The 27,983-nt window shown below is 40.7% G+C and overlaps 1 protein-coding gene across 7 annotated transcripts in view; it reads right to left on the bottom strand.

Moving 5' to 3' along the window:
• The window catches only part of RUNX2 (RUNX family transcription factor 2), a 347,192-nt gene that overhangs the window by 129,308 nt on the left and 189,901 nt on the right, over positions 1 to 27,983 (bottom strand). Inside the window, exon 8 of one of the 7 annotated variants that reach the window (XM_063666240.1) lies at positions 19,807 to 27,378. The exons of the other annotated variants lie outside the window; for them this stretch is intronic. Within the exon in view, the coding sequence (XP_063522310.1) occupies positions 27,353 to 27,378 (26 nt within the window). The 3' untranslated portion in view covers positions 19,807 to 27,352. Of the gene's footprint in view, positions 1 to 19,806; positions 27,379 to 27,983 lie in introns of those variants that run through there. 7 annotated transcript variants of the gene reach the window in all.

Raw genomic sequence — 27,983 nt, 5'->3', positions numbered from 1 at the left:
TAAAAAGAGCTGCAAGATCTTTGCTCATTAAAATAGTAACAGCAGCGGCAGCAGCAATTTTTCACAACCTAATATACACAGGGAAGAATATATTAATAAAATTTCCATGGAGCGCAAATAAAAATAAAATCACTAATAAAAATAAAAACATCTTGCCCCTCCTCCCAAGGTCTATGAGGGAAAAGGAAATAGCCTCTCTTTACCCAACTAGGTTTCTTGGGTCTTCAAGTGGAAACTGTGTGAAACCAAGATAAGGGGGGATCAAACAGAATGTCTGATCTTCAATTTTCAGGGCCTGGAATCCTCCCTGTGGCATCTTTCACACACTGCTTTCCAATGCTGCTTATCCTGAGTCACGTTTGGCTCTCACTGAGAGTGAGCTGTAGAGGGTAGAGAAGTGTCTGATACTTCTTTGCCTCCCCTTCAGAACTTCATAACAGTCACACCTGTGTTTGACATTTGTAGGCCTTTACCAAGGCCTTTACTTTAACATACATTTTCTCATTGACTAGGCCCCCAATAAATATGGTTGGTTGATGGAAAATGGGTAAGGAGATCTCTAGAACAAAAAAGAAATTGGAATTTGAGCAAAATAACAGACTGGGTACTTGCCACTGGGGCTGTCAGCTGGGAAACCCCATGCCCCATGTCCTGTTGGCCTCTGGGCAGTACATTCACACATCCCAGCAGAGCAGGCAGGTCAGGGCAGAAAAAAGGAAGTGGGGCCTTGAATCCAGACTGAACATATGCTGGCATATTCAGAGTCCTCTGCCCACTTTATGTGAGGGGATAAAGGTACAGAATGAAAAGCCATTGTACTTCTCAGCAATGAGGTGTTAACTTCAAAGCTTCATTGGGGCCTTTTAAATGGTAGGAGTTATTGCTTCAACAAATCTCAAATAAATCCCAAGGACGTTTTATTAACCCCTCTCAGAGTTCTTTCTATTGAAACATGTAATACACAAGACCTACGTGGGGCTGCTCTCCCCTGGTAACCAAGAATCTTCTCCCCCTTTTAAACGTTTTGGCTGCCCCCTTCCCAACAGCTCTATTATTTAATTTCCTATTTTACTTCTGTTTCAATAGCATTTATTTTCTGTATCACTCTTTTGGACCCTTACTCACTGCCTTATTGAATTATTAGCTGAGTTTCTTAGCCTGTTTTCTCCAACTATAAAGTCAGCTTTGGATGGTAAAGAGTATGTTTTCCTCTCATATCCCTCTTGGAACCTAGTACATTGTAAGAGGCTAAAACGAAAAAAAAAATGTGGGTGCATGGTTGGATGGATAAATGAATATGTAAATGAGTCTAAGGATTGGGAACTCTGTACAATAACTCTGTACAGTTTTAACACAAAAGAAAAAGATATGAAAAGCACTGAGCAATGCTGACATCAAACCTAAAATGTAATTCAAATACATTCCATACCTATAAAACCTTGTAAAACTCCCTTTAAAGAGCATTCAAAGCTATTCCCAAGCATTATTGCATCACTTGACCTCACATTGCAGACAGGAGCCCCCAAAACAGCAGTTGACACTAGTAAACGGATGCCTCTGCTTTGTTACCACTGTTATTTCCTCTTCACTCCCAGCACCTGTCCTGCCTCCCAGCCAGTATCTGGGTGTAGATCCACACTAGGGAGCCCCGGGGAGACTAGATGAAGGGGAAAGAGGGCCAGGCCAGAAACCCATGGCCTGCTGTTAGGTAAGCATACTCATCCTTCCTCATAATCCTGGGTTAATCACTGCCACTAAGATCATAATCTTTATTTGGAGTGAGTAGTTTAAAGGAACAGAGAGTGAAACTAGCATCTTGCTCGAGTTTTTTTAGACTAGTATACAGAAGCAGAAGTCAGAGTCATCAAGAATCATAGATGAGTTCTATAGATGAGTTTTACAGACACGGAAACCTGCAGGCATGGTAGATCTGAACGGCAACACGAGACTCCAACATGGTTCTCCGTCCCAGCTCCAGCATTCTACTCTACCTCTACATCCTGACAGAGCATGCAGGGTGCAGAGGAAAACATAGAGGGTCTGCCTTGAGCTTCCTGAGATCTGCATCCTATGAAAACACACATGAAAAGGGAAATTCTTCCACTTACTGCCTTTTTAAGTCACATAGGCAGCAGGGCCTTAAAACAAGAGTGTATTACCCCTTACTCAAGCATAGGCCAGCCACCTTTCAAAAAGCATATCTGAGCAATTCTGTAATGAAGGGGTGAAAAGGAAGGAGGCTATGGGCATATTCAGAGTCCTCCGCCCTATTTCAAAGTCATATCCCACTGCTCCTAAGCATGGCCCCTCTTCCTGGTGGAGTGATATATACTCAGGACACTCACGGGAGATTTGCCCATGCTCTCCCCAGCACCCATGGCTTTCTCTCTTCTCTCTGCCGGACCAAAGTAAGCAAGCTCTGTCTTCAAAGCTCACCACTACACAAGGATTTCCTGGGCATACAAATTCTTACCATAATATTTCATTTACCAAACTAACCTTGGACATTTATGAAGATAAATCTTACTGCTGCACACATTCCTAAGTATTATCATTGGTTTTAGATAAGAATTTTCATTTTCCAACTAAAGAGGAAGCAAATTAAGAGGAAGAACCACATATTCTTCTTCCAGATCCTACCTAATATATAGTATGGTGCTGAGAAGGCAGATGCTTCAAAAAATTTTGCTAACCAGATGAATTACTACCAAAGTCTCAAGCAGGCAAACAAGACAGAGGTAGAAATGCTATATAAACATTATCCAAGTCAAATGTAGACTATATGCAAAATATTACTTTGCATTTTCCACACTGAGGTTCTAAGGGACCAATTTTCTAAATTTCCCTGAATTTCTCCCCTCACACTAAAAAATGATCAACTATCCATCACTAACTTAGTTTTACTTTTCATTTCATTAGATAATAATTAGGAAAATATACCACATATAGAAGACATGCAATGGATCATGCTGATGGAGAAGAAACCAGCAAAATGAGATTGTAAAATCATTTTAAGATAATGAAATGACCAGCAAACTCCACTCTTTTGCAAAAGAGAGGGAAAGGAGGGAAAGTGCCTCGACTATCCAGTCTAAATATTTGTTTTCTGTGTTGTAATGAATTGTACTTTTCCACTGCATGCTCACAAATTCTGAAAGAACTAGCTGATCCTAAGGCTAAGAAAGTATGTTATGCTGAAGGAAAAAGAGAGAGAGAGAGAGAGAGAGAGAGAAAAAAAAAAAACCTGGCAATTTTCAGAAAATTCAGCCATTCCTTAAACCCACCTAAATTTTGAGGATATTGTTGGAAGAATATATTTCCTTTTATAAAGGGAAAGGGGGCAGGCAGTAGATGTGTGAGTGAGTGTGTATGCATACAGGGAGGGAGAGTAAGGGAAGGAACGAGCCAAAGATGGAGGGGGAGAGAAAAGGGAGGAAAAATGAGAGAGATCTTCCTGCTAGGCCTTGATTAAGAACTTTTTAAATCCTAGGAAGGGTGGATAGTCTTTGAAACCAGATCTGCTGCAGGAAGGAGGCCAGCACCCAGGACACCGTGTCTTTCAGAAGGGGCCACCCACAGTGCCGTGGCGGTCATATGACTGCCCTGTCACATCCTGAAGCCATTTCCAGCCCATGCACACGTCTGTGCTCCCATTTAGAGAGGATGGGATATATTGGGAACACATATGGAAACACTTTCAGAGAATCAGTTTCCATGAAATTCATAATGAGCCAAGTGGCTTCAGATGTGGTTGCGTTCCTCCGATTAGCCAGCAAAAAAAAAAAAAAAGGAAAAAAGGAGGAAAAAAGGGACAAATCCACCCTTTCAGACCTTATTTCAGTTTCAGAAAAATTAAAAACCACTAATGACTTATGGCTACCAAAACATGGAGCCACAATTAGGAGAGAAGGAACTAGGAAAATGAGGGAGAGAGGTTTAAAAGTGATAGCTTTTCCCTCCTAAAAATAACAGCTTCAATATCGGTAATCTTATCTTAAATCAGAGAGAGCCTTTCCTGCGATGGTATCTGCCTGGAGTGGCATAATTAATTTTCTGACATCCTGGCAGAAGGTTGTACACATGTGCAAACGAGGGGGTGGGAGGTGGCGGGGAGACGGCGAGCGAGGCAGAGGCTACAAGACCAACTCTTATTTGATAACATATGTGGTCAATTAAGATTATTTTAAAAATTGCAAACTAAATGATAAATTGCTCCTAAGTAAATCTTTCAAAAAAGCCAGAATTCAGACAGGACAGCCTGGTATTTTCCTGTGGCCTGCGCTAGTGGTAACTTGGTCTATATTAAAAGCAGAAATTTATGAACTGGTTGAGATGTTATATATTAGACACCAAAGCCTAACTGATAGGAAGGCATGAAATACAAGAAGTGGACAAATGGAGAAGGGTTTTTAAAGAGGGACATTTAACTGATATTAGTAAGTTAAAACATTATTTTTATATTAAAACAAAAACATACATATTCTAAAATAAAATTCACATACATTCTCAGATAAAACAAGAGACTTGAAAATATTCTCTTTGGGGACTTGGGGTTGTTTTGAGTTATGCCAGCAGATCTGGGAGAGCAGGGATAGTGAAGGAGCCCTTGAATTTCCTCTGTCCTTTGAGGCGCTCCCGTGGAAAAATCTGCGCAGCGTTTCTTTCAATCTGCGCAGCGTTTCTTTCAGGCTTGGTAGCAAGCCTGAAGCCCTGGTGCAGGAATGTTCTGACTTGAAGCTGCTTGATGATGGGCTGGGAACTAGAATTGCCTATTGCTTAACAGACTAGTTAGTTGCTTTTCCCTAACCATATGAATCCTATAAGTGATGGAAGAGCCACAGCATCCCATGGTGTTAGCAAAAATTGACTAAGAGGAAAGAGTGGCTAACCAAACAGCTGGGATGCCACGGCTCAGATCTGCAGAAGTACTCAATCGAAGCACTCCCACTGCCATTTTGTCATTAAATCCTCTGTAAGGTAGCAATGCCACTGACTACACTTTATGAACGGCAAACTCAAGCTCAAAAAAAGTGATTTCATCGAAGTTACAGATCAGTACATGGTGGCCCAAGACCTGGCCCCAGACTTGTGGGGGCTTTGCTGCCACTGTCTCCCCTAAGGTGCAGGGATTTGGGGTCATTTTCATGTGAATCTAGCAGCCTGGCCATGGCTACCTGGAGGGCAATGATGAAAAGCATTCTGACCAATTATCACTGACAGCCCTGGGATGGAGGTGGAATGGGAGGCAGATACATGCACTTATTAGCCATGCTTGACCCAGCCCCAGAATTCCTATCTTGTCTTTACCACTGGTGTTCTGAATGATATGAAGCAAATCATGTTTTATACTCCCTAGGTAAACTCACTGCATGAGACTCTTCTAAGCAGGAATTGGTAACAGTACACAGCAAATAGCAAACATTTCCATCCTAAAAGGGCATTCCTCCTTACCCGCACTATTTGAACTAGTAGAGCCAGAGAAGAAGGAAACCAAAAAGATTGGGTCTCCAAGCTAGAAAATACATAAATTGAGAATCAAAATCTTGAAATTTGTGATTAACCCCACACACCCAGCTGCAAGTCCAGCCAAACTCTTCTGTAAAAAAACCATAACTGAGAAGAGAGACGCTGGTTGAGGTAGGAAAAGACTATGAAATGAATAATCACCACAAAGTCCAATGTTTTCAGACAGAGTTTGAAGAGTTCTGGTCAGACTCTGCTTCTTAAAGTAGGACTCAAGCTGCTCCTTTAAATCTAAAACCAACCCAATCTAAGACTACACCTGTAACTGAGACTAGCACTGGTCCAGGAGAGATGCCAGGGAAAAGGAAGAGTCCACTGCAGGCAGCGGCTGTTTTAAGGCCGAATCACACAAAACCTGACAAGCTGGGGCACTATTTTTTTCAAATACAACTTCCCAAAATAGATCTCAAAAGGCTTGGTCCCCAGGTGTGGTCCAACAGCCCTGAGGCCATCCTGGGCCTTAAAGCACGTGGCTCAAATTGCCTGATGCCCCTAGACCTAGGACTTGAACCAGATTACCAAGTGCTGTTCAGTCTCTATAATTCAGCTCCAAAAGATACAGCTACCCCAGGCCTAACGCAATCCATATTAATCTAGGATCAAAGCCACAGGCTTCAGCCTCAAACTGTAACCTGAGAGGACCTATGCTTATTTTTGCCCTTTCTCCCTCTGCAGTCAGATGCAGCCACTTACCTGTGCCCCACCAGAGGCCTGGGCTGACCATGCCCTGGGAGGGGTTCCTGCCCCAGGAGGAAATACATAAGGGGCTTCCGGGTTATGACAGAAGCTGGCTTTGTATTCAAGGTTTGTGTGTTGCATCTTCTGCTTGGGTGGTTTATCTGGCTTCCTGAATCTTTACCTTGTTTGACTTTCTAGTTCCTTGGGATTTCCTTGTTCATGTCTGCCTACCTGTTCTGTGACTTCACGTCAGGCTTTTTCGCTCAGGTGTGTGTGTGTGTTTCTAGACTCTGTGTTAAGGGAACACAAACATTTGCAAGAGCAACAATCTTGTCCCAACTTACCTTTCCAGTCTTGTCTCTCATTTTACTTCCACGAACTCTACAATCCAGTCATACCAGACCCTTTTCCATCTTCTGTGCTACCCTACCTTTTCCCACCTTCCTGCCTGGGTTTACATTGGCCCCTCCGCCCTTAGTATCCCACTAGCCCTCTACCCTATCTCAGCTCCTTAAAATTCTAAGCAGCCTTTAAAATCGACCTCACAGTCCCCCTCTGCTGTGAAGCTTCTTCATATATTCTTGCTTTAGACCGCAGTAACCTCCCCTTCCTCTCTGCCGGCAATTAGTTCTTCATTTGTATCTTTCTTTTTTTTTTTTTTTTTTTTTTTTTTGAGACGGAGTCTCACTTGTTGCCCTGGCTGGAGTGCAGTGGCGCAATCTCAGCTCACTGCAAGCTCCGCCTCGCGGGTTCACACCATTCTCCTGCCTCAGCCTCCGGAGTAGCTGGGACTACAGGCACCCGCCACCACGCCCAGCTAATTTTTTTGTATTTTTAATAGATATAGGGTTTCACCGTGTTAGCCAGGATGGTCTCCATCTCCTGACCTCGTGATCCGCCCGCCTCGGCCGCCCAAAGTGCTGGGATTACAGGCGTGAACCACTGCCCCCGGCCCATTTGTATCTTTCTTATAAGTGTGCTGGGGAAGCAACAATCGCGCGATCACCTCTATAGCCTTTTTTTTTTTAATTTAACTTTTAAATTCAAGGGTACATGTGCAGGTTTGTTACATAGATAAACTTGTGACTCGGAGGTTTGTTTTACCGATTATTTCATCGTCCAGGTATTAAGGCTAGCACCCATTAGTTATTTATCCTTATCCTCTCCCTCCTCCCAGCCTCCACCGTCCAATAGGCCCCAGTGTGCGCCGTTCCCCTCTATGTGTCCTTGTGTTCTCATAATTCAGGCTCCCACGTATAAGAACGTGCAGCGGTATTTGGTTTTCTGTTCCTGTGTTAGTTTGCTAAGGATAATGGCCTCCAGCTCCATCCATCTTCCTGCAAAGGACATGATCTCGTTCTTTTTTATGGCTGTGTTCAACTAGCCTTTAAACTGCTTAAAAATGGGAATGCTGTCCTATTTATCTTTAAACACACCATGGCCCCTCTCACAGTTACATACAAAAAGTATTTAAATGTGTGTCTAAGGGAAAAATGATGGCAATAGCAGATTTGACCTAAATCCTTGTCTTTCACTGAAATTTGTGTGTGTCATCTGCCTTCTGCCTGTACATCTTCAACCAACTGCCTTTCCTATTTACTCTACCTGTGTTTACCTGAAAGGGTTCAGGTTAGTTGCAGAGCCACAGCTCTGCCCTGACTACCAGTTAGTTCTGCGGTGTGTCTCTTGCTCTCCTCTGTTCCCTGGCTTGCCCCCTTTATCCTATGAACAAAAACTGTTTCTGATTGTTTTCAGTCCCAGCAAACCATCAGGGCCCACGTCAACCTACCTCTCAAAAATCATCATGAAATGATAAGGTAACATCTCAGATTTTGCTTTTTAAGTTTTCACTGTTTTTACATACATTTGGTTTTACCTTCACAAAGAGCCTGAGAGGTAGGCAGGATAGGCACCGATTGATAAGGAAGCTTCATCAGAGAAAGAAGGCACCGTCTCGAGGACACAGCTCATTAGTGCAGAGCTGAAGTGAATGCGTTGGGTTTCCAATTTGTGTCCTTTTTTCCCCCAATAGAGGTGCCTCATTAGCATCTACTACCTTTCATCCAAATAGAAGTCTCAATGGGAGGTCTGGGCATGGTGGCTCAGGCCTGTAATCCCAGCACTTTGGGAGGCCCAGGCAGGCAGATCACTTGAGGCCAGGAGTTTGAGACCAGCCTGACCAACATGGTGAAACCCCATCTCTACTAAAAATACAAAAATTAGCCAGGTGTGGTGGCGGGCACCTGTAGTCCCAGCTACTTGGGAGGCTGAGGCATGAGAATCACTTGAACCCAGGAGGTGGAGGTTGCAGTGAGCTGAGATGGAGCCACTGCACTCCAGTCTGGATGACAGAGCGAGACTGTCTCAAAAAAAAAAAAAAAAAAAAAAAGTCTCAACAGGGGAAAGGATGGTATTTCTTTAAAAACAGGGCACATTTCAATTGATATTTTTAAAGTGATGACTGGTATGCCTTCTCGCATTGGATGTTTATATCCAGTGACATCAGGAACCAAACTACTACCTTTTATTTAACTGAAAAACTGACTTTGCAAAGAATTTCTTTCTCTTTGGTGTTAGGATTTAGCCTAAAACCATGTACAAGAGTCTTCCTGCTATCCTGAGACAATGCTCCTTATGTAACTTCCGAATCCAAATGTAGCGTTGTAGTAACTTGTTCCTCTGACAGTCTCAGCGTTTTTCCACTCAAGCCCTGCACACAGAATTAACTCAAAACTTCTGCAAGAAAAACGTCCCTTTTAGAGTTTGATTTGGCATCAGTTTCAAAGAGCTGTTTGTATATTTTAGAATATGTAGAATTTTCCTTTGATTGAAAACTCTCTTTTAACAATGGACAAGAGATGATTTCTCTTCTGAGTGATTTAAACAAAAACAAACACATCTTAGTTACATAGAGCCTTGTTCTCAAAGTGGTCTTTCTGAAAGAAATCAAACCCTACAGATTGTTAAGCATTTGGCAAAAGCCTTCAAACAGCCAAAGCCAAATAGCGAAATTTTCCTTGTTGTAGGAGATAAACAAATACTAGAGCAAATTTTTTAAAAAATAGAACCTCCTTTCACTTTCTACTCCGCTCGATAACATTCCCCTCTCAACACACACACACACACCCCTTCAGAGGGGTTTCATCTTCAATGTTTATTCCTGGTGCTATAGTAATAAACTCGCCACAAATGGACATTTTCAACATCTGTTTGTGGCTGTTCCCAGACGTCTTGTATTTCTTTGGGACATGAAGCCCTCTGTCTCCCAAGTGTAAACAGACACACCTAATTATGTATTAAGGTGTCTGAGAGGAGCTACTTGTTTTGATGACCGTAAAAAAAAAAAAAAAAAAAAAAAAAAAAAGAAGAGCCCGGTCTGCTTAGCTCGCTGTGGGATGTGGGACAAACACACAGTAGTCCAGTAGTAGCTCCTCAAACAGTGGAAGTTCTCTGCCTGCCAAGGACAAAATCCAAGTCCTATTTTTCTCAGCCTGAGAATCATGTCCACTGAGTCCACTCCAGATGTGGACCAAAACAGTCAGTGACTGGTCAGGAGAGACAGTGCTGCCACAGATGCAGGGCCACATCTATTTAATCTTTTCATAAGGACTAATTTTCGGGTGAAAAGAGGAAAGGTGCACAGGAGGAAGAGGTCATTGGGGGTTCATTTTTTTCTTCTTCAGATCTCAATGGCCATGGATAGCAATTTTAATACAATGTCAGTAGCCTATGAGAAGCGTAGCAGGATAAAATAATTCTAGAGTGTTGGACTAGCAACTGGAGATGTGGGTTCTGGTCACAGTGCTGTCCCTGCCTCGCAGGGTGATCACGGTGGAGTCCCTTTCCCTCCCTGCCCCACACATTCCTTGTCAGTAAAAAGAGGGGTGGGGACGAAATCATCTCTGTGGGTTTCCCTGCTCTAAAATTCTGATCCTGCTACATATTGGACAAGTCTGAGAATTCCAAAAATACCTTCAAAAATTCTACTAGAAATACTGTTCCGGTAAAGAATGGTCCCCATTCATTAAAAAGCACTACTAGTTTTCAAAATGAGGTAATAAATCTATACATTCAATGTGCCAAAAAAAAAAAATCCCCCAGGTTTTCTATGTACAAAATGTCAATTCAAAAATTTAGGATCTTTTCTAAAAATTAAAAAAATGTAATTGTTAACAGTTCCCAACACAGGCCAAAAGAAAATGGGAACACTACTAACTTTTTAAGAAAGTCTTTCATCCTTAAATTTAGCAGTAAAGGAGGTTAAAACTAACACTTCAGGCTCCCATATTCGATGGGAGATATCATGTGAGCTATTTGTCTTTCTTTTCTGTTCTAGATTATTTAAGCAAATTGTTTGATCTGAATTATCTAACGTTAAAATAAATGATTTTTTGTATCAACCTTTCCAGCTCTCGCAGGGTAGAATATATTGTGCATAATTTAAGTAGCTTTAAAGTTCCTTGCCCCACATATAAAACCATATATTTTGAGTTTTGTTTTTTTTTTAGACGGAATCTCACTCTGTTGCCAGACTGGAGTGCAGTGGCGCCATCTCGGCTCACCACAGCCTCTGTCTCCTGGGTTCAAGTGATTCTCCTGCCTCAGCCTCCCGAGTAGCTGGGACTACAGGCGCGCACCACCACGCCTGGCTAATTTTTGTATTTTTAGTAGAGACGCGGTTTCACCATGTTGGCCAGGATGGTCTTGATCTCTTGACCTTGTGATCTGCCCACCTCGGCCTCCCAAAATTCATTACACACATGTGTATTGTCAGGATTCAGACCTCTTGGCTCATGGGGAGAAAGCACGCCTCTTTCCAATAAAGTACCCTACCAATTTTATTCCTTTTTAAAGTGACTGTTTTTTTCCAGGGGCTGTTATCTGTTATCTGCTGCTTCTGACTCTAGTGAGAAAATTCACATTACATTTTTTCACCTCCATTCTCTTTTACTATACCCTTCTAAATGAAAGGGAATGTAATAAGCCTAACTCACAGATTGTACTTGTACCAATCTCTTTGTTCTTCCCGTTTCCCTCAATGGGCTGTCAAACCTAGTTTTTAACCAGGGAGAAAGGTTAAAAACTAGGTTTGACAGCCAAAGAAACAGCCAACCCATCATCTGAAGCTCCAATCTATGAAGTTTTTGGAGCTCTGAGAATTATTCTGGATTCCCCGTGCTGACACCCTTTGAACTGTATCTTCTATGGAGTCCTTGAGCTTCCAAAACTCAAAATAAATCCATCAAATACATTTTAAGTAGGTTTGGTCACTGGGAAATGTGCTCTCCAGGTCCTGATTTTACTACTCTCCTTTCCTTTAAAACAAACTAACAAATGGCTGTAATAGTTTTCAGTACACACACCTCTGCACTTCAGGATTCCAGAAAGAACAGAAAGCTGTGTCCACGGAGAAATGGAACTTCATTACATTTTAAACAGGAAATATAAGAAAAAGTGTTCATATCTGCATAAGATCTTGAAGCTAACTTTCAGAGCCCCAAATTTAGAGTTTCATGAGGAGAAATCTCCTTTTAGGGCATGGTTGAAGGATCTGAGAATGGAGTGATAGCTTACTACAACTGTGATGCCAACAGGGTTACCTGTTTAAAGCTTTCTCCTTTAAGCTTGGCTTGCGGTTATGAGATTCTGCTTAGAACATGTTCCTCATCCCTTACCAATTCAAGTTCCTTGCTATTTAAGATAAGCCCCAATTTCTCAGTCCTCTGAAGAAGCTGCTCTGGGTACTGACTCCACAGGGAGGACAAGTGCTGGTTTCTCACCTGGACTGACTTTTCTCAATTGCTGGATATTAGCTCGCCAGCCTGAAGGAACTGATAGCCCCTTGCCTAAGTGTTTCTTCACTTCAGAGTAGTTGCCACACACTGCCCAGTGTGATCATCTAATGATTGCCTGCAAAGCCAGACTGGTCATACCTGCATGCATGATGCTTTGCATTGAAGTGCATCTTTTTTATTTTTATTTTTTTTGAGACAGAGTCTCCCTCTGTCACCCAGGCTGGAGCGCAGTGGCACGAGCTAGGCTCGCTGCAACCTCTGCCTCCCGGGTTCACACAATTCTCCTACCTCAGCCTCCCCAGTAGCTGGGATTACAAATGCGTGCCACCACACCCGACTAATTTTTGTATTTTTAGTAGAGACGGTGTTTTGCTATGTTGGCCAGGCTAATCTTGAACTCCTGACCTCAAATGATCCGCCTGCCTAAGTCTCCCAAAGTGCTGGGATTACAGGCTTGAGCCACCGCGCCTGACCTAAAGTGCATCTTAGAAGCAGTAGAAGGAACTGGTGTGTATGAAAGATATAGAAGATACATTCTGAGGATGAGAAGAACGTTGATATGGTTCGGCTGTGTCCCCATCCAAATTTCATCTTGCATTATAGCTCTCATAATCTCCACGTGCCATGGGAGGGAACTGGTGAGGGAGGTAACTGAATCATGGGGGTGGGTCTCTTCCATACTGTTCTCTTGATAGTGAATAAGTCTCATGAGATCTGATGGTTTTAAAAAGAGGAGTTCCCCTGCCCCCTGTACACATTCTCTTGCCTGCCACCATGTAAGATGTGCCTTTCTCCTCTTTTGCCTTTTGCCATGATTGAGGCTTCCCCAGCCATGTGGAACTGTGAGTCCATTAAACTCATCTTTCTTTATAAATTACCCAGTTCTTGGGTACGTCTTTATTAGCAGCATGAGAACAGACTAATACAAACATATAATGTTGTTTCAGTCCCCAAAATTCATCTCATCATTGTACATCATTGTACTAAAATCTGGGTTTGCACAGTGCCAAGGAAGGAAAGCTACTGGAAATCAGAAGATTAACAAAACGTGATTATAGAAAACTAATAATTTTCAGTCAAACAAAATGTTTCAGACCTCAAAATGGATTTCTGGCCTGAAATTTCCAGGTTAGTAGTTCTGTATTTGTTTAACAAATCAAGTAACTCCTGAATTACCACTTCACTTAGGGTGTATAATAGTGTCTCAACACTAATTAAACTTGTAAAAGATGCAATATTATTCCTTTTAAAGTAAACTAACAATTGGGAGAAAACATTACTAAAGCATTTTGATGATACCAGCAAAATTCTCTCTCTACTCCAATGTCTCTATACCCACCATTTCCAGGCAAGCCCAAGCCACCGTCCTCTCACTAGGGTGACTGCCACAGCCTCCTAACCACACTCCTTCCTTCCTCCCTACCCCTGTTACAATTATCCACCCAACCACCAGAGTGAGCTTTGAAAAATATAAATCAGTGTATACCAAGACCCTGCTTAAAATCTGCCAAATGGCTTAACACTACACATAACATCAAATCCAAACCTCTGATCTTGACCTGTAGTGGCCCTGCATAACTTGGACCCAGCCTATCTCTCTAACTTCATGTCATCTACACACTCCGGCCACTGAGCATTCTTCTCAAACACCCCACAGTCTTCCCACCTCTGGGCCCTTGCACTAGATTTTCCCACTGCCTAGAATGCCCTCCCTTCCTCCTGATCTTGACCGGGCTAACTCTTTTTTGTTATTTAGATCTCAGCTTCAGCTTCAATATTGACTCCTCATCACATCACTCTATTTTACTTTTTTCATAGTACATATCCCTAGATAATATTTTATTATTTTCAATTGCCCACCCTTTGGTAGTAATAGCTAACATTTATTGAGCATCAGGCATTATTCTAAGGGCTTTACATATATTAACTATCCTTTAGTCCCCATAACAACCTATTAAAGCAGGTATTATTATTATTAGATTATATGGTCATTTAATTGATGTGGAAATTGAGGTACAAACAAGCTAAGTTACCTCCCCAAAGGCACAAAGCTAGTGAGTAAAGAAGCCTGAATTTAGACCTGGCTCTAAAGACTGTTTAATTATTATGTCATATGCCAATAGAAAAAGTTCCAAGAGCCTTTCTGTCTTGTTCATCAGAGTATCTCCAGTGGGCAGAACGGCGCTCAATAAATGAGTAAATTTAATGTTGGCAATAACTTGTGTTAAATATTTTTATCATGCGGTCATAAAACACTATGACAGTAATGTTTCATTAAGAGAAAGCGCATTATGATTCAAATCATATTTTCTTTAAATAGATCTAATTTCTTTAATATAGAAAGCCTGGTCCTGTGATCACATTTATTCTGTTATTACCAGAATTCATCCGTTTCAGTAACTCTTAGCTTATAAGGTTCTCATTTCTCCAGTAAGATAAATTACCACTTATAAATGTACCATTCTCATGTAAAGAGGGTTAACAAATAAATTACATAAAACCATGCAAGCGTATGAGAGATGTCAATAAAATTCCTTAATTTTACATTAAACCTGGGATTTCAAAAATTGTCTATGGATTCTGACACACATGCACATATATAAGGCTTCACCTTAAAGACAGGTTCAGCTGTGGTCAGGTATCAAGATCTAAATGTACAGTTTTTTGGTATTAAATAACCTGATCTTAGGTTGCTTCTCATCAGAATCTCTTAACTGAAATACAAAACAAAATCTTTCCTGACATCTATCATAGTTGCTCCTGTTAATTTAGTTCTTCAATTAAATGCTATATTAGCCTTTAGTGTTATTACTGATGGTGGTATTTAGTTTTCCTTTTTTTTTTTGGAGACAGAGTCTCGCTCTGTCACCCAGGCTGGGCTGCAGCGGCACGATCTCAGCTTACTGCAGCCTCAGCCTCCCTGGCTCAAGCAATCCTCCCACCTCAGTCTCCCAAGTAGCTGGGACTATAGGCACGCACCACCCCCGGCTAATTTCTGTATTTTCTGTAGACACGGGGTTTCGCCACGTTGCTGAGGCTGATCTCCAACTCCTGGGCTCAAGCCAACTGCCCACCTCAGTCTCCCAAAGTGCTAGGATTACAAATGTGAGCCACCGCACCCAGCCGGTATTTAGTTTTCTGATGTGATGATTACTAAATCTCTCCTGTAAGAAAACCTGCCCTTTCAGGCCTTAATTTAGAATCACAGACATCAAAAACTTTATGATATACCTTGATGAAAAACTAGCCCAACTCAGTTCACGCTTAAAGAAACTAAGACCTACAGAAGTTAGTGACCTGCTCAAGAACTCACAGGCACATCTGAAATTCAAAAGAGAGGCTCCTCAATTCCCAGCCAACTCCTATTTCCAATACACTGTCAACAATGCTATGAATGTTTAATCACCACTCTACATGCTTGAGTCATGGAAGAAATGTTTTCCTGATAAACCAAATCAATTCAACACAATTTTATTGAGCAACTGCTATTTTATCAGTGTTGAACTCAATTCTTCTTTGGGAGGCAAGACCCAATTCAAAAGTTTCAACCACCTACTGGATTAAAGAAGTTATGTGAGGTTTTATTAACCCTTCAAAGAGTATCTGTGGCACCTGCCAATTTCTAAGGTTAGAGAACAACTTTAACTTTCTTTGTTAACTGCCCTGAGGGCCAAACTCTTTCCTTTTTGGAATCTTTTAGGTCAGTTCTCTACTATATCTTTTGAGACTGAGTCTCACGCTGTCACCCAGGCTGGAGTGCAATTACGCAATCTTGGCTCACTGCAACCTCTGCCTCCCTGGTTCAAGCAATTCTCCGGCCTCAGCCTCCCGAGTAGCTGGGACTACAGGTATGCGCCACCACACCCAGCTAATTGTTGTAGTTATAGTAGAGACGAGGTTTCACCATTTTGGCCAGGATGGTCTCAATATCTTGACCTCGTGATCCACCCACCTCAGCCTCTCAAAGTGCTGGAATTACAAGCATGAGCCACCACGCCCAGCCTCTACCATATCTTTAAGCCACACTGAGAATGTACTGTTTTCCTAAGGTGTAGTTTGGGAGCTTACAAGTTTGTTTTCTTTAATGATGAGTACCATAATGCTATTATCAGACTTTTTCCTCTTTTCCAAATCTGTTTTTATTTCCTTTGTAGTTTTTATTTAGAAAAGGTTCTTCTTAATTATGTACGGATTTATTGTGACCACATCAATGGGTTTATTTATTGATTTTTCATGAATCACTGCTCTCCTTGGCACAGGTCAGGGTGTGTTTGTAACCATCATTATATGTGTTATTTTTATTCCATCAACTATAGCATTGTTATTAATTACCACAGAGAGCTGGAACGTCGGTGACCATTTTGGATAGAACGCGAGACGGCGATAAGCTTTAGATACAAAAGCACAGGGCTTCTCCTAGTCTCCCATGCTTGGCTGCATAGTTATGGGATGATCACTTAAGGTCACAGTCTCTCTGGAAAATACATGACATGTTTCTACTTAAAAAAAATCATCCTCTGAGATATTTAGGAACAATGTTGCCTCTGCAGCATTTTATTTTTATTTACATTACTTTCATGGATTTGAAATTCATTAATTTATTGAGTCATATCAAAAAAAATTTAGACAGTATAGTCAAATGGGGTCCTAGATTTGCCTCAGACCAAGTTACTTAAATTCTGACCCAGTTCCATAAAATACGCCTTCTTGTTTGCATTTCAGGAAAACAAAAAAGAAGTCAGAAAATGACTGAACTATTTGAAACAAAGTGTTGTCCACAAATGACTTTGAACAATTCAAATTAAAGTTCTGTCATTTGCATTTTATCATATAAGATATTTTAATTAGAAAAAAGCTTTTTACTTGTTTAGTTATCTCTTTTTTTGTTTTTTTGTTTTTCTTTTTGAGACACAGTCTCGCTCTGTTGCTAGGCTGGAGTGCAGTGGCGTGATCTCGGCTCACTGCAACCTCCGCCTCCCGGGTTCAAGCGATTCTCCTGCCTCAACTTCCTGAGTAGCTGGGATTACAGACATGTGCCACCACGCCTGGCTAATTTTGTATTTTTACTAAAGGCGGGGTTTCACCATGTTGGCCAGGATGGTCTCTGTCTCCTGAGCTCGTGATCCGTCCACCTCTGCCTCCCGAAGTCCTGGGATTACAGGCGTGAGCCACCGCACCCGGCCTAGTTATCTCTTTTCTAAGATTCCCCTTATAACTATTTCTGCATGTTAACAAACCTAAGAGCTAATTTAAAATAAATTTAAAATCATGCAGGCCGGGCGCAGTGGCTCATGCCTGTAATCCCAGCATTTTGGGAGGCTGAGGCAGGTAGATCACCTGAGGTCAGGAGTTTGAGACCAGCCTGGCCAACATGGTGAAACCCCGTCTCTACTAATAATTTTTGTATTAGTTAGCCAGGCATCGTGGCAGGTGCCTATAATTCCAGCTACCTAGTAAGGCTGAGTCAGGGGAATCGCTTGAACCTGGGAGGCAGAGGTTGCAGTGAGCCGAGATCATTCCACTACACTCCAGCCTGGGCAACAAGAGAAAACTCTGTCTTAAAAAATTAATAAAATAATAATAATAATCATGCAGCTCCTCTGTCCCCTTTCTACCTTTTCTACCAACAGTGATCAGTTAATGTTTCCTGAGAAATCAATGCTCAATGAAGTAATCAAATAATATTAAGACATAGGGATGTCAGTGATCCTATTTTTCCTGAAAAAAGTATGACATTGGCTGATATTTATTAATATCACAAATAATAGACCTGTCAAGACTATTTATATGTATATTCATTATCAACGTAATGAGTAGGTGGATCCATGCATATGGGGATGTATATGCTGAAGCAGAGCTAACGTTATTTGATTTTATCAGAGTTGCTGGCATATTCCATAACATATTGCATAGTGAGACCCTATATGCATTGATGAAATATGAAATACAGGTAAACAGAAATTGTCTCAGTCTCCTATAGAATCTTACTTCTAGATCTATTAGCCAATTTCTAATAATAGTCACAGCATAAGAACCCTGAAGAATGCAGCACTGATTCCTGGGTTGACTTTTCTACTGAATGCTAGTACTTCCCACGATATTATGCATGCTGAGCATCGGAGTAGGAGTTAGAGATAGAAAGGGATTAGAAGGCCAGGCCCTGGGCCAATGGGAGTCTTCAATCTAGCAGGAGCTCTGGAGAGATAGCAAAGGATTAGAAGACTAGGCCCCTGACTTAGGGGAGCTTTCAGTCTAGCTGGGAAAAGACAAGATCTTCCATATCCTTGTCACATCTTAAGAAACATGAAGCCACACATATCAAACATATGTAACTTTTAAAAGTTGAAAATGTAATTGTTGAAGCAATTCGCAGTGAAAGTATAATCTGAGCTGAATGGGATTGATTTTTTTTTTAATTTCCTAAAGGAGATGGCTTTAAGTTGGTTACGGATGTGAATTATTATAATAGAGCAAAGGAACAAAAGAGATCTCCTTTCCTAAAATCCTGAGCATTCTTTGCATATTTTTGGCATCTACATGGGCTAGTACTATAATGTAACCATCACATTTGCTTTATGTTGTATCCTAAACGAGACTGAAAGCTTCTTGAAGGCAGAGACTATATCTTCTATTTCTTTTTTTACTCCTCACCTGCATAAGCACATTTTAAGCATGTGCCAAATATTTGTTGAGCTGACTTGAAATGACTGAAATGAATGGAAGAAAAGCATTCCAAACAGGAAGGAATGCCAGGGACTACTAATATATTAGATGACATTATTAAAATCTAAAATGTTCTAGACAGACAGAAATTATTACCTGAATTAAATAAGGTAAAACATAACAGGGATAATTGTAAAGTGTCATATTTGGATCTACAAAAAAACAGCTCTAAAGGTAAATAATTGGAGAAATGCAGATTGACAGAAGTGACAAATAGGAGAAAACAGTGTAATATGGTCACCAAAAGAACAAAGGCCACTTAAGCCTGCACTACCAGAGGCTGAGAAGAGAGGAATAGTTTGGTTCTGGGTACGAGGCATTAAGCTGGACACTAATGAACTGTGTCAGAGACCACTGACCATATCAGTAGGATGACCTGCAACCATACTATACAGAAATCGTTGAAAAAAACAGGCAGAGGTGGGGCATACAGGAAAAATTAAGCCTGAAAAAGATAAGACTGAGAAATGATAGCTGTCAAAACTCTATCTTTTGCTTTGTTCTAGAGGAATAGCTGTGCTTCAGTTTACAGATTAGTTAACATAATTTCTATCATTTTCTCAGAAAAGAGCTTTGACACTTTATTACATGATGGCTATAATTAATGTCAGACTCTAAAGTAGAAATCAAAAATTCTATTTGATCATTTGGTTTCAAGCTGGACCTAAAATATGTTTTGGCATTGTTACTAACTGTTAGCAGCAAGTTCTGGAAACAGATACAGTCTTGATATGTGTTCTAAATATGAAACACATTGCAAAAAGACTTGGAGATAAAAATATATACTGCTTATGCACACTCTTACTGCACTATTTCCTGTCCTTATCAGCAATGAAAGTTTCTCTTGTTTTGCCCTTTCTTTGTTGTTCCAGGTGAACAAAATCTTTTTTCTTCCTTTTTTTCTCCTACATATCTATCTTCCTCTTTTTTTTTTTAATCTTCTTTCCCACTAGTACTTGTTTCATTAAACATTCCTAAGCACCTACCATGTGCCAAAAACTGTGCTAGGTTACAAGGATTCAAGAATATGCAAAACATAGCCACTGTCCTTAAGAAGCTTATAAAAGGAGAATGGCATGCAATTAAATTTTTATGCTAAAGGATGATATGGGCTGGGCATGAGGCCTCACACCTGTAATCCCAGCACTTTGGGAGGCCAAGGCGGGTGGATCAACTGAGGTCAGGAGTTCGAGATCAGCCTGGCCAACATAGAGAAATCCGTCTCTACTAACACTACAAAAATTAGCTGGGTGTGGTGGCTCATGCCTGCAATCCCAGCTACTCGGGAGGCTAAGGCAAGACAATCTTTTGAATCCGGGAGGCAGAGTTACAGTGAGCCGAGATCACACCACTGCACTCCAGTCTGGGCAACAGAGTGAGACTCTGTCTCAAAAAAAAAGAAAGATATGTACACATTAGAAGTGTGTCCAAAGTACAGAAATGACATACAAATGGGTGTAGATGAGACAGCGATTCACTTTGAAGAAAGTGGTGTTTGGGAAAGGGATGCCCAAGAGGGAACAACAGGGCCCTGCCCACCAGTGCAAAGAAACAGGCTGACATGGAAGTGGGAAATAGCACAGCACACTTAAGGAATGCCAGGCATTTTTAAGAGAAAAGGCCCCCCTTTACCTAGGAGAGTCAAATATTTTGGGAGGCAACTAAGCAGTCACATAACTGGATTGTTATTTTAACTAGTTATGTTCCGTATTTGAATTGGTATGCATGACTACCAAAAAGTAGATGTTCAGGAATTTATCTATGGGCAAGACTAGGAAAAAAAGATTTAATTTAAAAATGCACCCAAGATACAGAAAACCATTTGGTGACAATTGCTATGACAGAAAACATGCTTCTCCAGGAAGAAATGTGTGAAATGCTTTCTAATAAGAATGATCACTGACAAAGTCAGCAACAAAAGGAAAATGGAAGATAGGATAGTATCCTCAGGTTCAGGTAGAGCACCCTTGATGATTTTAAAAATATAATAGCATCCAGTCGGGTGCAGTGGCTCACACCTGTAATCCCAGCACTTTGGGAGGCCAAGGCAGGTGGATCACCTGAAGTCAGGAGTTCGAGACTACTCTGGCCAACATGGTGAAACCCCATCACTACTAAAAATACAAAAAATTAGCCAGACGTGGTGGTGGGTGCCTGTAATCCCAGCCTGTAATCGGGAGGGTGAGGCAAGAGAATTGCTTGAATTCGGGAGGCAGAGGTTGCCATAAGCCGAGATCGTGCCATTGCACTCCAGCGGGGGCAACAAGAGCAAACTCCATCTCAAATACACACACACACACACACACACACACACACATATATATATAAAATAGCATCCTTCCAATGGAATGCAATTCGGGGTAGAATGAAACGCATTACTAAGCCATGAAAAGACACGGAGGAACTTAAATGCATATTACCAAGTGAAAGAAGCCAGTCTGCAAAAGCTACTTACTTATTGTATGATTCCAACTATATGACACTGGAAAAGACAAAACTATAGAGACAGTTAAAAAAAAGAATCTGTGGTTGCCTGGGGCTCAGGAAAAGAGAAGGGAAAGAGAGATGAATAGGTGGTGTACAGGGGATTTTTAGGGTAATGAAACTACTCTTTATGATTCTGTAATGGTGGACACATGGCATTATGATAAAACCCATAGAACTGCACAACACAAAGAGCGAGCCCTGTGTAAACTATGGACGTTATTTCATAACAATGTATCAATATTGGTTCATCAATTACATCAAACATCACACAAATGCAAGATGTAAATAACAGGAGAAAGTGGGAGATGGTGGGAGAAGAATATAAGAAACTATACATTCTGCTCCATTTTTCTGTAAACGTAAAATCGCTCAAAAGAATAAAGTATTAATTTTAAGACATATACATAAAAGTAATAATGTCGCATGCATTTCTACTTTTTAGAAGATAATTATGCAACCTCCTTTTTCCACTAGCATTTATCTGGCAAGGCAAACTTTACTAAAAGTCCTAAGAACATCAAATCCCTAAACAGATAGCATCTTACTCCTTGCAGAGCCTCTGAGAGATGTGATTCAGCGATTTCCAGTAATTCATTAACACAGGACCACTGAGGCACAATAAATTAACTGTATCTGAGAATGATACAAAGACTCTTTAGTGACAATGAAATGAAAACTCAGGTGTCCTAAGTTAAACTGCCCCCCACCTTCTCAGACCCCAGTGCACTGCAGAAGCCATTGTATCTATCATTAGAAAATTAATACTTTGGGTGAAATGAGGTTCATACATTCAATTTTTCTTTGATGGAAAGGAGATTTCAGCAAATCTCTCAATAAAATATATAACCATGTGTTTGCCATCCCTGCAAAAGCATGATTCCTTTCATTACTAAATCTTTTCCCTATGTGTGGGTGGTTGTACATGTGTCAGAAATAAATACCCACAAAAACAACTGAGAAAAACCATGTATAAAATCAGAGTCAAACCATGTACACAGTTTTCATTCTGAGCTTTAGTATCTCAGTGTAGCTACAAATAACAGTAATTAGTCATACAACCAAGCTTAGTCAACTTTGTGAGCTGGACCAACTATTATCTCCAACTGATCTAGTAGGAATGAAAACCACTTCTTTGGGCCTCAGCAGCAGTAAATCAAAAATTAGAGTAAATGGAGGTCCAGGTGAGATTAGAACACCATCTGCTATGTCAAAAGATAGGCTATTTTTAGGGAAAGCAAGATGAATTTCAACTTATGGAATGCAAAAGTAATCCATCCAATCAGTGGCGATATAATGAAGAATACGGAACATTCAATTGTTGACACAGGGCTTGCCTTTGTTTAGGGTCCATAAAATTTAATAACTTCCCCACTCTGTGGCTTTAAATGGAGAACTTCTTCAAAATAAGAGTTACTCCTATTAAACTTAATTATTTGCCTGTGGCTGCTGTGGCAGAGTATGTCTACTAAACAGGTGGCTCTTAATAAAGGAATGGTTCTGTAGTAAAAAGTAGATGCTCTAGTGTTTTATTACAGTTGCTTTAACTTTCTGGTTTATTAGTATTAATTGCTGAAGTTTTCCTTTTAACCTTTCTTAAGGCATTCCTCCCTCCTGTGAGTTAAGAGCTGCTCTGCTAAAATAAATGTTCACATATAATTGGCACATTACGAAGCTGCTGGTTTCAAGAACTTGACTCGGTGGACTTGATAGAAACTTGGTTATAAGGGACATTTTAAAATGAACTACATCAAACTCTACTGGGTTTGAATCCTCCTGACAGACCTGGAGTAATCAAATGGGGTTTTTCCACTGGCAATTTCTAGATTTTGGAGTAGTGATAAAATAATTTTTAATAATTTTATTATTAAACTAATGCTTATTCTCCTGACCTTGGAATATTATAGTTTAGCCACTGAAAGTCATAAAACTGGAGACGTCTTCAATAGTCCTGTGTAGTCGAGTAAGTGAAAAGTGTTAATATTTACATATTTTGAAATAAGAGATTCAAGACTATTTTCCTAAGCAGAAGAAAAAAATAACCTTACAGAAAGATTAACTCTGTCCTATGTTAACAACAACAAACAAAAACCCCATAAATGCAGAGAAAAATCTTCCATACAATCTATAGTGGCAAGCAGGGAGAAGTGGCTCATGTCTGCAATCCCAGCACTTTGGGAGGCCAAGGCAAGAGGATCACTTGAGACCAGGAGTTCGAGACCAGCCCGGGCAACATAGTGAGATCCTGTCCCTATGAAAAATATTGGCCTGGCAAGGTGGTGCAGGCCTGTAGTCCCAGCTACTCAGGAGGCTGAGATGGGGGAATTGTTTAAACTCAGGAATTCAAGGCTGCAGTGAGCTATGATCACGCCTCTGCATCCCATCCTGGGCAATAGAGCAATACCCTGTCTCTTAAAAAAAAAAAACTATAGTGACCTCTTTCAGAGTAACTGAGGCAGCCAACATCTGTGAATAAGATGCATCTTACCTGTGCATCTTTAACTGTGCATATCTTAAGTCTCTAAGAAACCTCCAGAAAGCATCAGAAAGGTATAAATCCTTCTACCTCATTATGCCAAGAGTGGTACAGACTTAGGTTAATCTAAGCTACTTCACTCAAATGAGTGGGATAGTGGAGGAGTTATTTGCAGTGAAAAAAAAAAACCTGTGTAAGCTCTCTAGGAGACTCATACTCTGACCCACAAGTCAAACAATCAGCCTCAATAAAGAGTTGCGCTTCTTTCCATAGTAGGATAATTGTATAAAATACATTTTGAAAGTCAGCAATTATTTATTTACATAGTATTTTGTAATGACTTCCAGAAATGTAATTATAACCTTTGTGTCAAGCCTCACAAGTGCTTTGAAGATCAAAACTGCCATGGGTGATACGATTGCAATTATAAAGACATGAAGGGGTTCGGGTCATATGAGGCTTGCTGGTCCTTGCCTTGTCACACCTTGCCCTTGACTAGAATCAATGAGAAATAACTTTGGCCACCTCTGTGTAGTGAATAATCTTTTAGAAACATGTAGGATGAAGTGAGATAATGTATAAAATCACCTGGGGATAGGAGTGCTACTTAAATACAGATTATTTTATGATGAGGCCATACTTATCAAAGTAAGTATGGTAGGAAAGGAGGTGTCTTCTGCACTGTAACATCACTAGACTGGTTTCTGAGACTAGTGCTGACTTTTATAATTCAACTGAATATGATTCAAACTCATTACCATAACGTACACCTGTTAGTCAATTACATGGCAATAACTTCTCATTCAATTACAAACTTATATGTGCTCTTATTGTTCCATTACAATATTTAAGGCTACCAATGTTAAGGAAATATTTCCTGAATCATTGTATTGTACCTCTGAACTTGAAGACATCTAGTATTATATCTTTCTCTGCAGTAAAGTAAGGATTGTGGGTAACATACCTTTATCATTTTATCTTATTTTGTTTATACCTTGCTTCCAAAAATGGTCTGAGGAAAACTACAAGACTATATAATATAATATCACTGTGATTATTGTCATTTATTAACTTCTAGAATTGTAGCCATGCTTGAAAATTACACAGAAGAAAGGATACTAATAAAGAAAGGTGAAATATTGGATTCTCTGAAGGTCTTTAGGTAGATTAAATCATGGTCTTTCTTTGGAATGGTCTTTTAGGAGAAAATGGAATTTCTTTAGGAACAGTTCTTTCTGGTGGATCTTTCTGGTTGTTTTTGTTCCTATGATCCCTTGGAACACAGCATTAGCATGCCTAGTTAATTCAAGTGTAACTCAGCACTTTCTATTGTCTGACATAATTGAATTGTTATTTTCTCTTAATGCTTTATTGACTTTTTTGTGAATGGTTCCCAATTGCTTTTTGCTCTGTAAATATTTATTTTAAATCTACAGAATAATAATAATAAGGGAAACATTTGAGGAGTTCTATGTGCTAGGTACTGCATTAAGTGCTTTGTGAAAGCCATGTAGGTGTTAACTTATTTAGATAATCTAAGGGCTTTGTTTTAAATATGCCCTGTGGTGATCTATTTTGTGAAGGAAAAGTCCCCTTTAAAAGTTTAGATTTTTATCTAATCTAATTTGACTCACTTAACAAGACTTGCCTGCAAATTACATATGGATATAGAATTTTTACAAAACAATTTTAGCTTCATAATATCAGCTACAATCTATTTGGCACCTATCATGTGCCAGGCCAGTTCTAAACACTTTATATAAAGTATCTCACTTAATCCTCACACCAACCCTGAAGATGAGTATTGTATGCCTATTTTACAAATAATAAAACTAAGTTTCAGAGAAGTAAGAAGTTGCCTGACATATGTATGAGCTGGGATAAAAACCTGGGTCCGAACATCCAATCCTACTGTGAAGTGAAGAATTTTATTCTTTCTCACCCAAAATCATGAAAGAATATTTTGTGTATCCCTTTAGATATGGAGACGAAAATTGATCGATGCACACAAAAACATAAACTGTTCTGGAAAGAGTCTCAAAAAGAGACCACAGGACTGCCTGTAAACAGGGATAGAGGTTAATATTTTTAGCTGTCCGTGTTATGTGGAAACAGCATTATTTGGCACAGAGCATTATGAAGACTAAAGGCACAGGAACGGACTCAATCCAAAGGACTTTATTTACTAAGACACACAAACAAAAAAAAAAACTCCAAATTAAAAAACCCCTCATGCTTAAGTCTCACATGTAGAAGCCTCTAAGTCATGGACTTAGACATTGGGTTTAGATGTTGAGAGGAATCATAAGACACAAATTGTCCAACTTGGTACCTGGGAACCTATGAGACAGGCTCCCCCAAGAAGGCTCCCAGGACTAGTCCCCAGGGAATTAGAAATGGTGCACACTCCGATGACATGGTCCCTGAGTCCACCAGGCAGTGCTTGGGTGTGCAGGCACAGCCCCGCAGCCCAGGGCAAGGTCAGGTGAGTCACGGCTCCTCCAGTTCCCTGACAGTCCACGTCTAGTTGTTTCTTCCTGTTTCCCTACCTACATGCTGACAAGAGGGATTTTCTGTTCTCTTTACTGTTTATACAGAACCTCCCACCCTGGCACCATGTTACTTTACCAGTAACAACTCCAGAAATGTTAAGGGTTGGAGGAAAAAACTGGACTAAACTCAGTATAAACCAGTTTAAACCAGAGGCTCACTCCTACCTTTGGCCTAAGATAGATACATGGCTGGAAAATTAACCAGTTTCTGCTCCTGCCTCCTTCTCTGTGAAATGGGAAAGGTACTGTTTTGTGGAAATGTTTTAAGTAACCCTCAGTAAAGTAACTTGAAATAATCTGGCTGTTTTCCATTACACATGTACGTGATAAACAATGATGACTACTTGTTCATGCAGCATTTTTCCAATGTTATTTTCAATGGCTTTCCTGGTGAACTCACAGGAATATACCTTAGTAGGAAACTGCTGTAGATAAGTGTCTCTAATGCTACCATCACTCCCTGAGGTTTTTTTCCTGTAGATACTGCTAGAGAAAAAACAGAAAAATCCGCTTCAGCCACAGTGGGTTGGGCAGATGGAAGCCCCAGGGGACCCCAGACAGAAGCAAGTTTGCATAAGTCTATTCTGTCAAAGTGTCCTTTTGGCCCTATGTAAAACAAAACAGACTCTCAGTATGAAATGCAGAAGGAATAACCAGAACTAACTCAACACCATCAACATTATGCTTTTAATCCCGCATCAGCCTTCATTATCCCTACTGTGCCTTACTCATCCTTTCCCATATCTTTAATTAATGTTTGCCTAAAGGCGACGGTGATCCCAGGCAAGGGAAATGATAACTAAAATTCTATACTCTATGCAATTCCCCAATACATACTATGTGATTCGTAAAAATGATAACAGGAGTCATAATGAAAAGTGGTAACATGGTTTTCCAAAAAACCTTGCAATTCTCCCTCCACCCCTCTTCTTTCCCTACTCACCCCCATGGGAGTCCATCTGCTGCAGAAAATGTGAGGCACTAGGACCAGAGAGCCCTTTCCTGCTATTTGCTTGAGAAACAAAGCCTTCCCTCCTCCCAAGTTGAAAGAAATAAAGGAGTCTGAACTAATCAAAACCCGCAAGCCTGCTGGTGGAGCTTCAGCTTGTCAGTGATGCAACTCAGCGGAGTGAGTAACGGCTTCGAGCTTTGCAGAAAATGAGAGAGGGAGAGAAACAGAGACAGAAACACAAAGAGAAAGAAAGAAAGGCATTAACCTGGCCAGGAGTCAAACAGGTGCAGGGGCCCGAACGCTGAGAAGAGTATCTGGCAAACGTGGGATCCAATGGGGTGTGTGCCTCTGTGGACGTACGTCATTGAGTGGCGACAATGTTTGCAGTTCATATGTCAGGGTGGACCGAGAGGTTTCTTTTCTTATTCACGGGACTCATACAGTCAGCTAAGGGCCTTTAACTTTTCTCTACTTGTCAGTTTGGAGTTTTTGTGAACACTTTCTGGCTCTCTGTGATGAATTCTCCAGGATAGAGGGGCAGCCAGGTCATTTGTCACACACACACCCCCCATGGGCCACACATTTCTGTGGTGCCTTTGGAACAGAGGAATTGTGAGCACTGGGCTGCCGGGCTGCAAGTGACAGCAGCATGCATTATGTTTCACAGAAAGGCTGCCTCCTTCTTGAGTTAGCCACTCAGAGGCCATGCATTGCCTTTTAAGACTCTTCCAGGCTTCACGGCACTTCAAATGACTAGTTTCTGACAAAGATCCTAAGTTTGCAGGTGCTCTCTCTTGGAA

Source organism: Pongo pygmaeus, chromosome 5 (assembly GCF_028885625.2).
Source record: "Pongo pygmaeus isolate AG05252 chromosome 5, NHGRI_mPonPyg2-v2.0_pri, whole genome shotgun sequence".
Lineage (NCBI taxonomy): Eukaryota > Metazoa > Chordata > Mammalia > Primates > Hominidae > Pongo > Pongo pygmaeus.
This window is presented reverse-complemented; position numbering and strand designations above follow the sequence as displayed.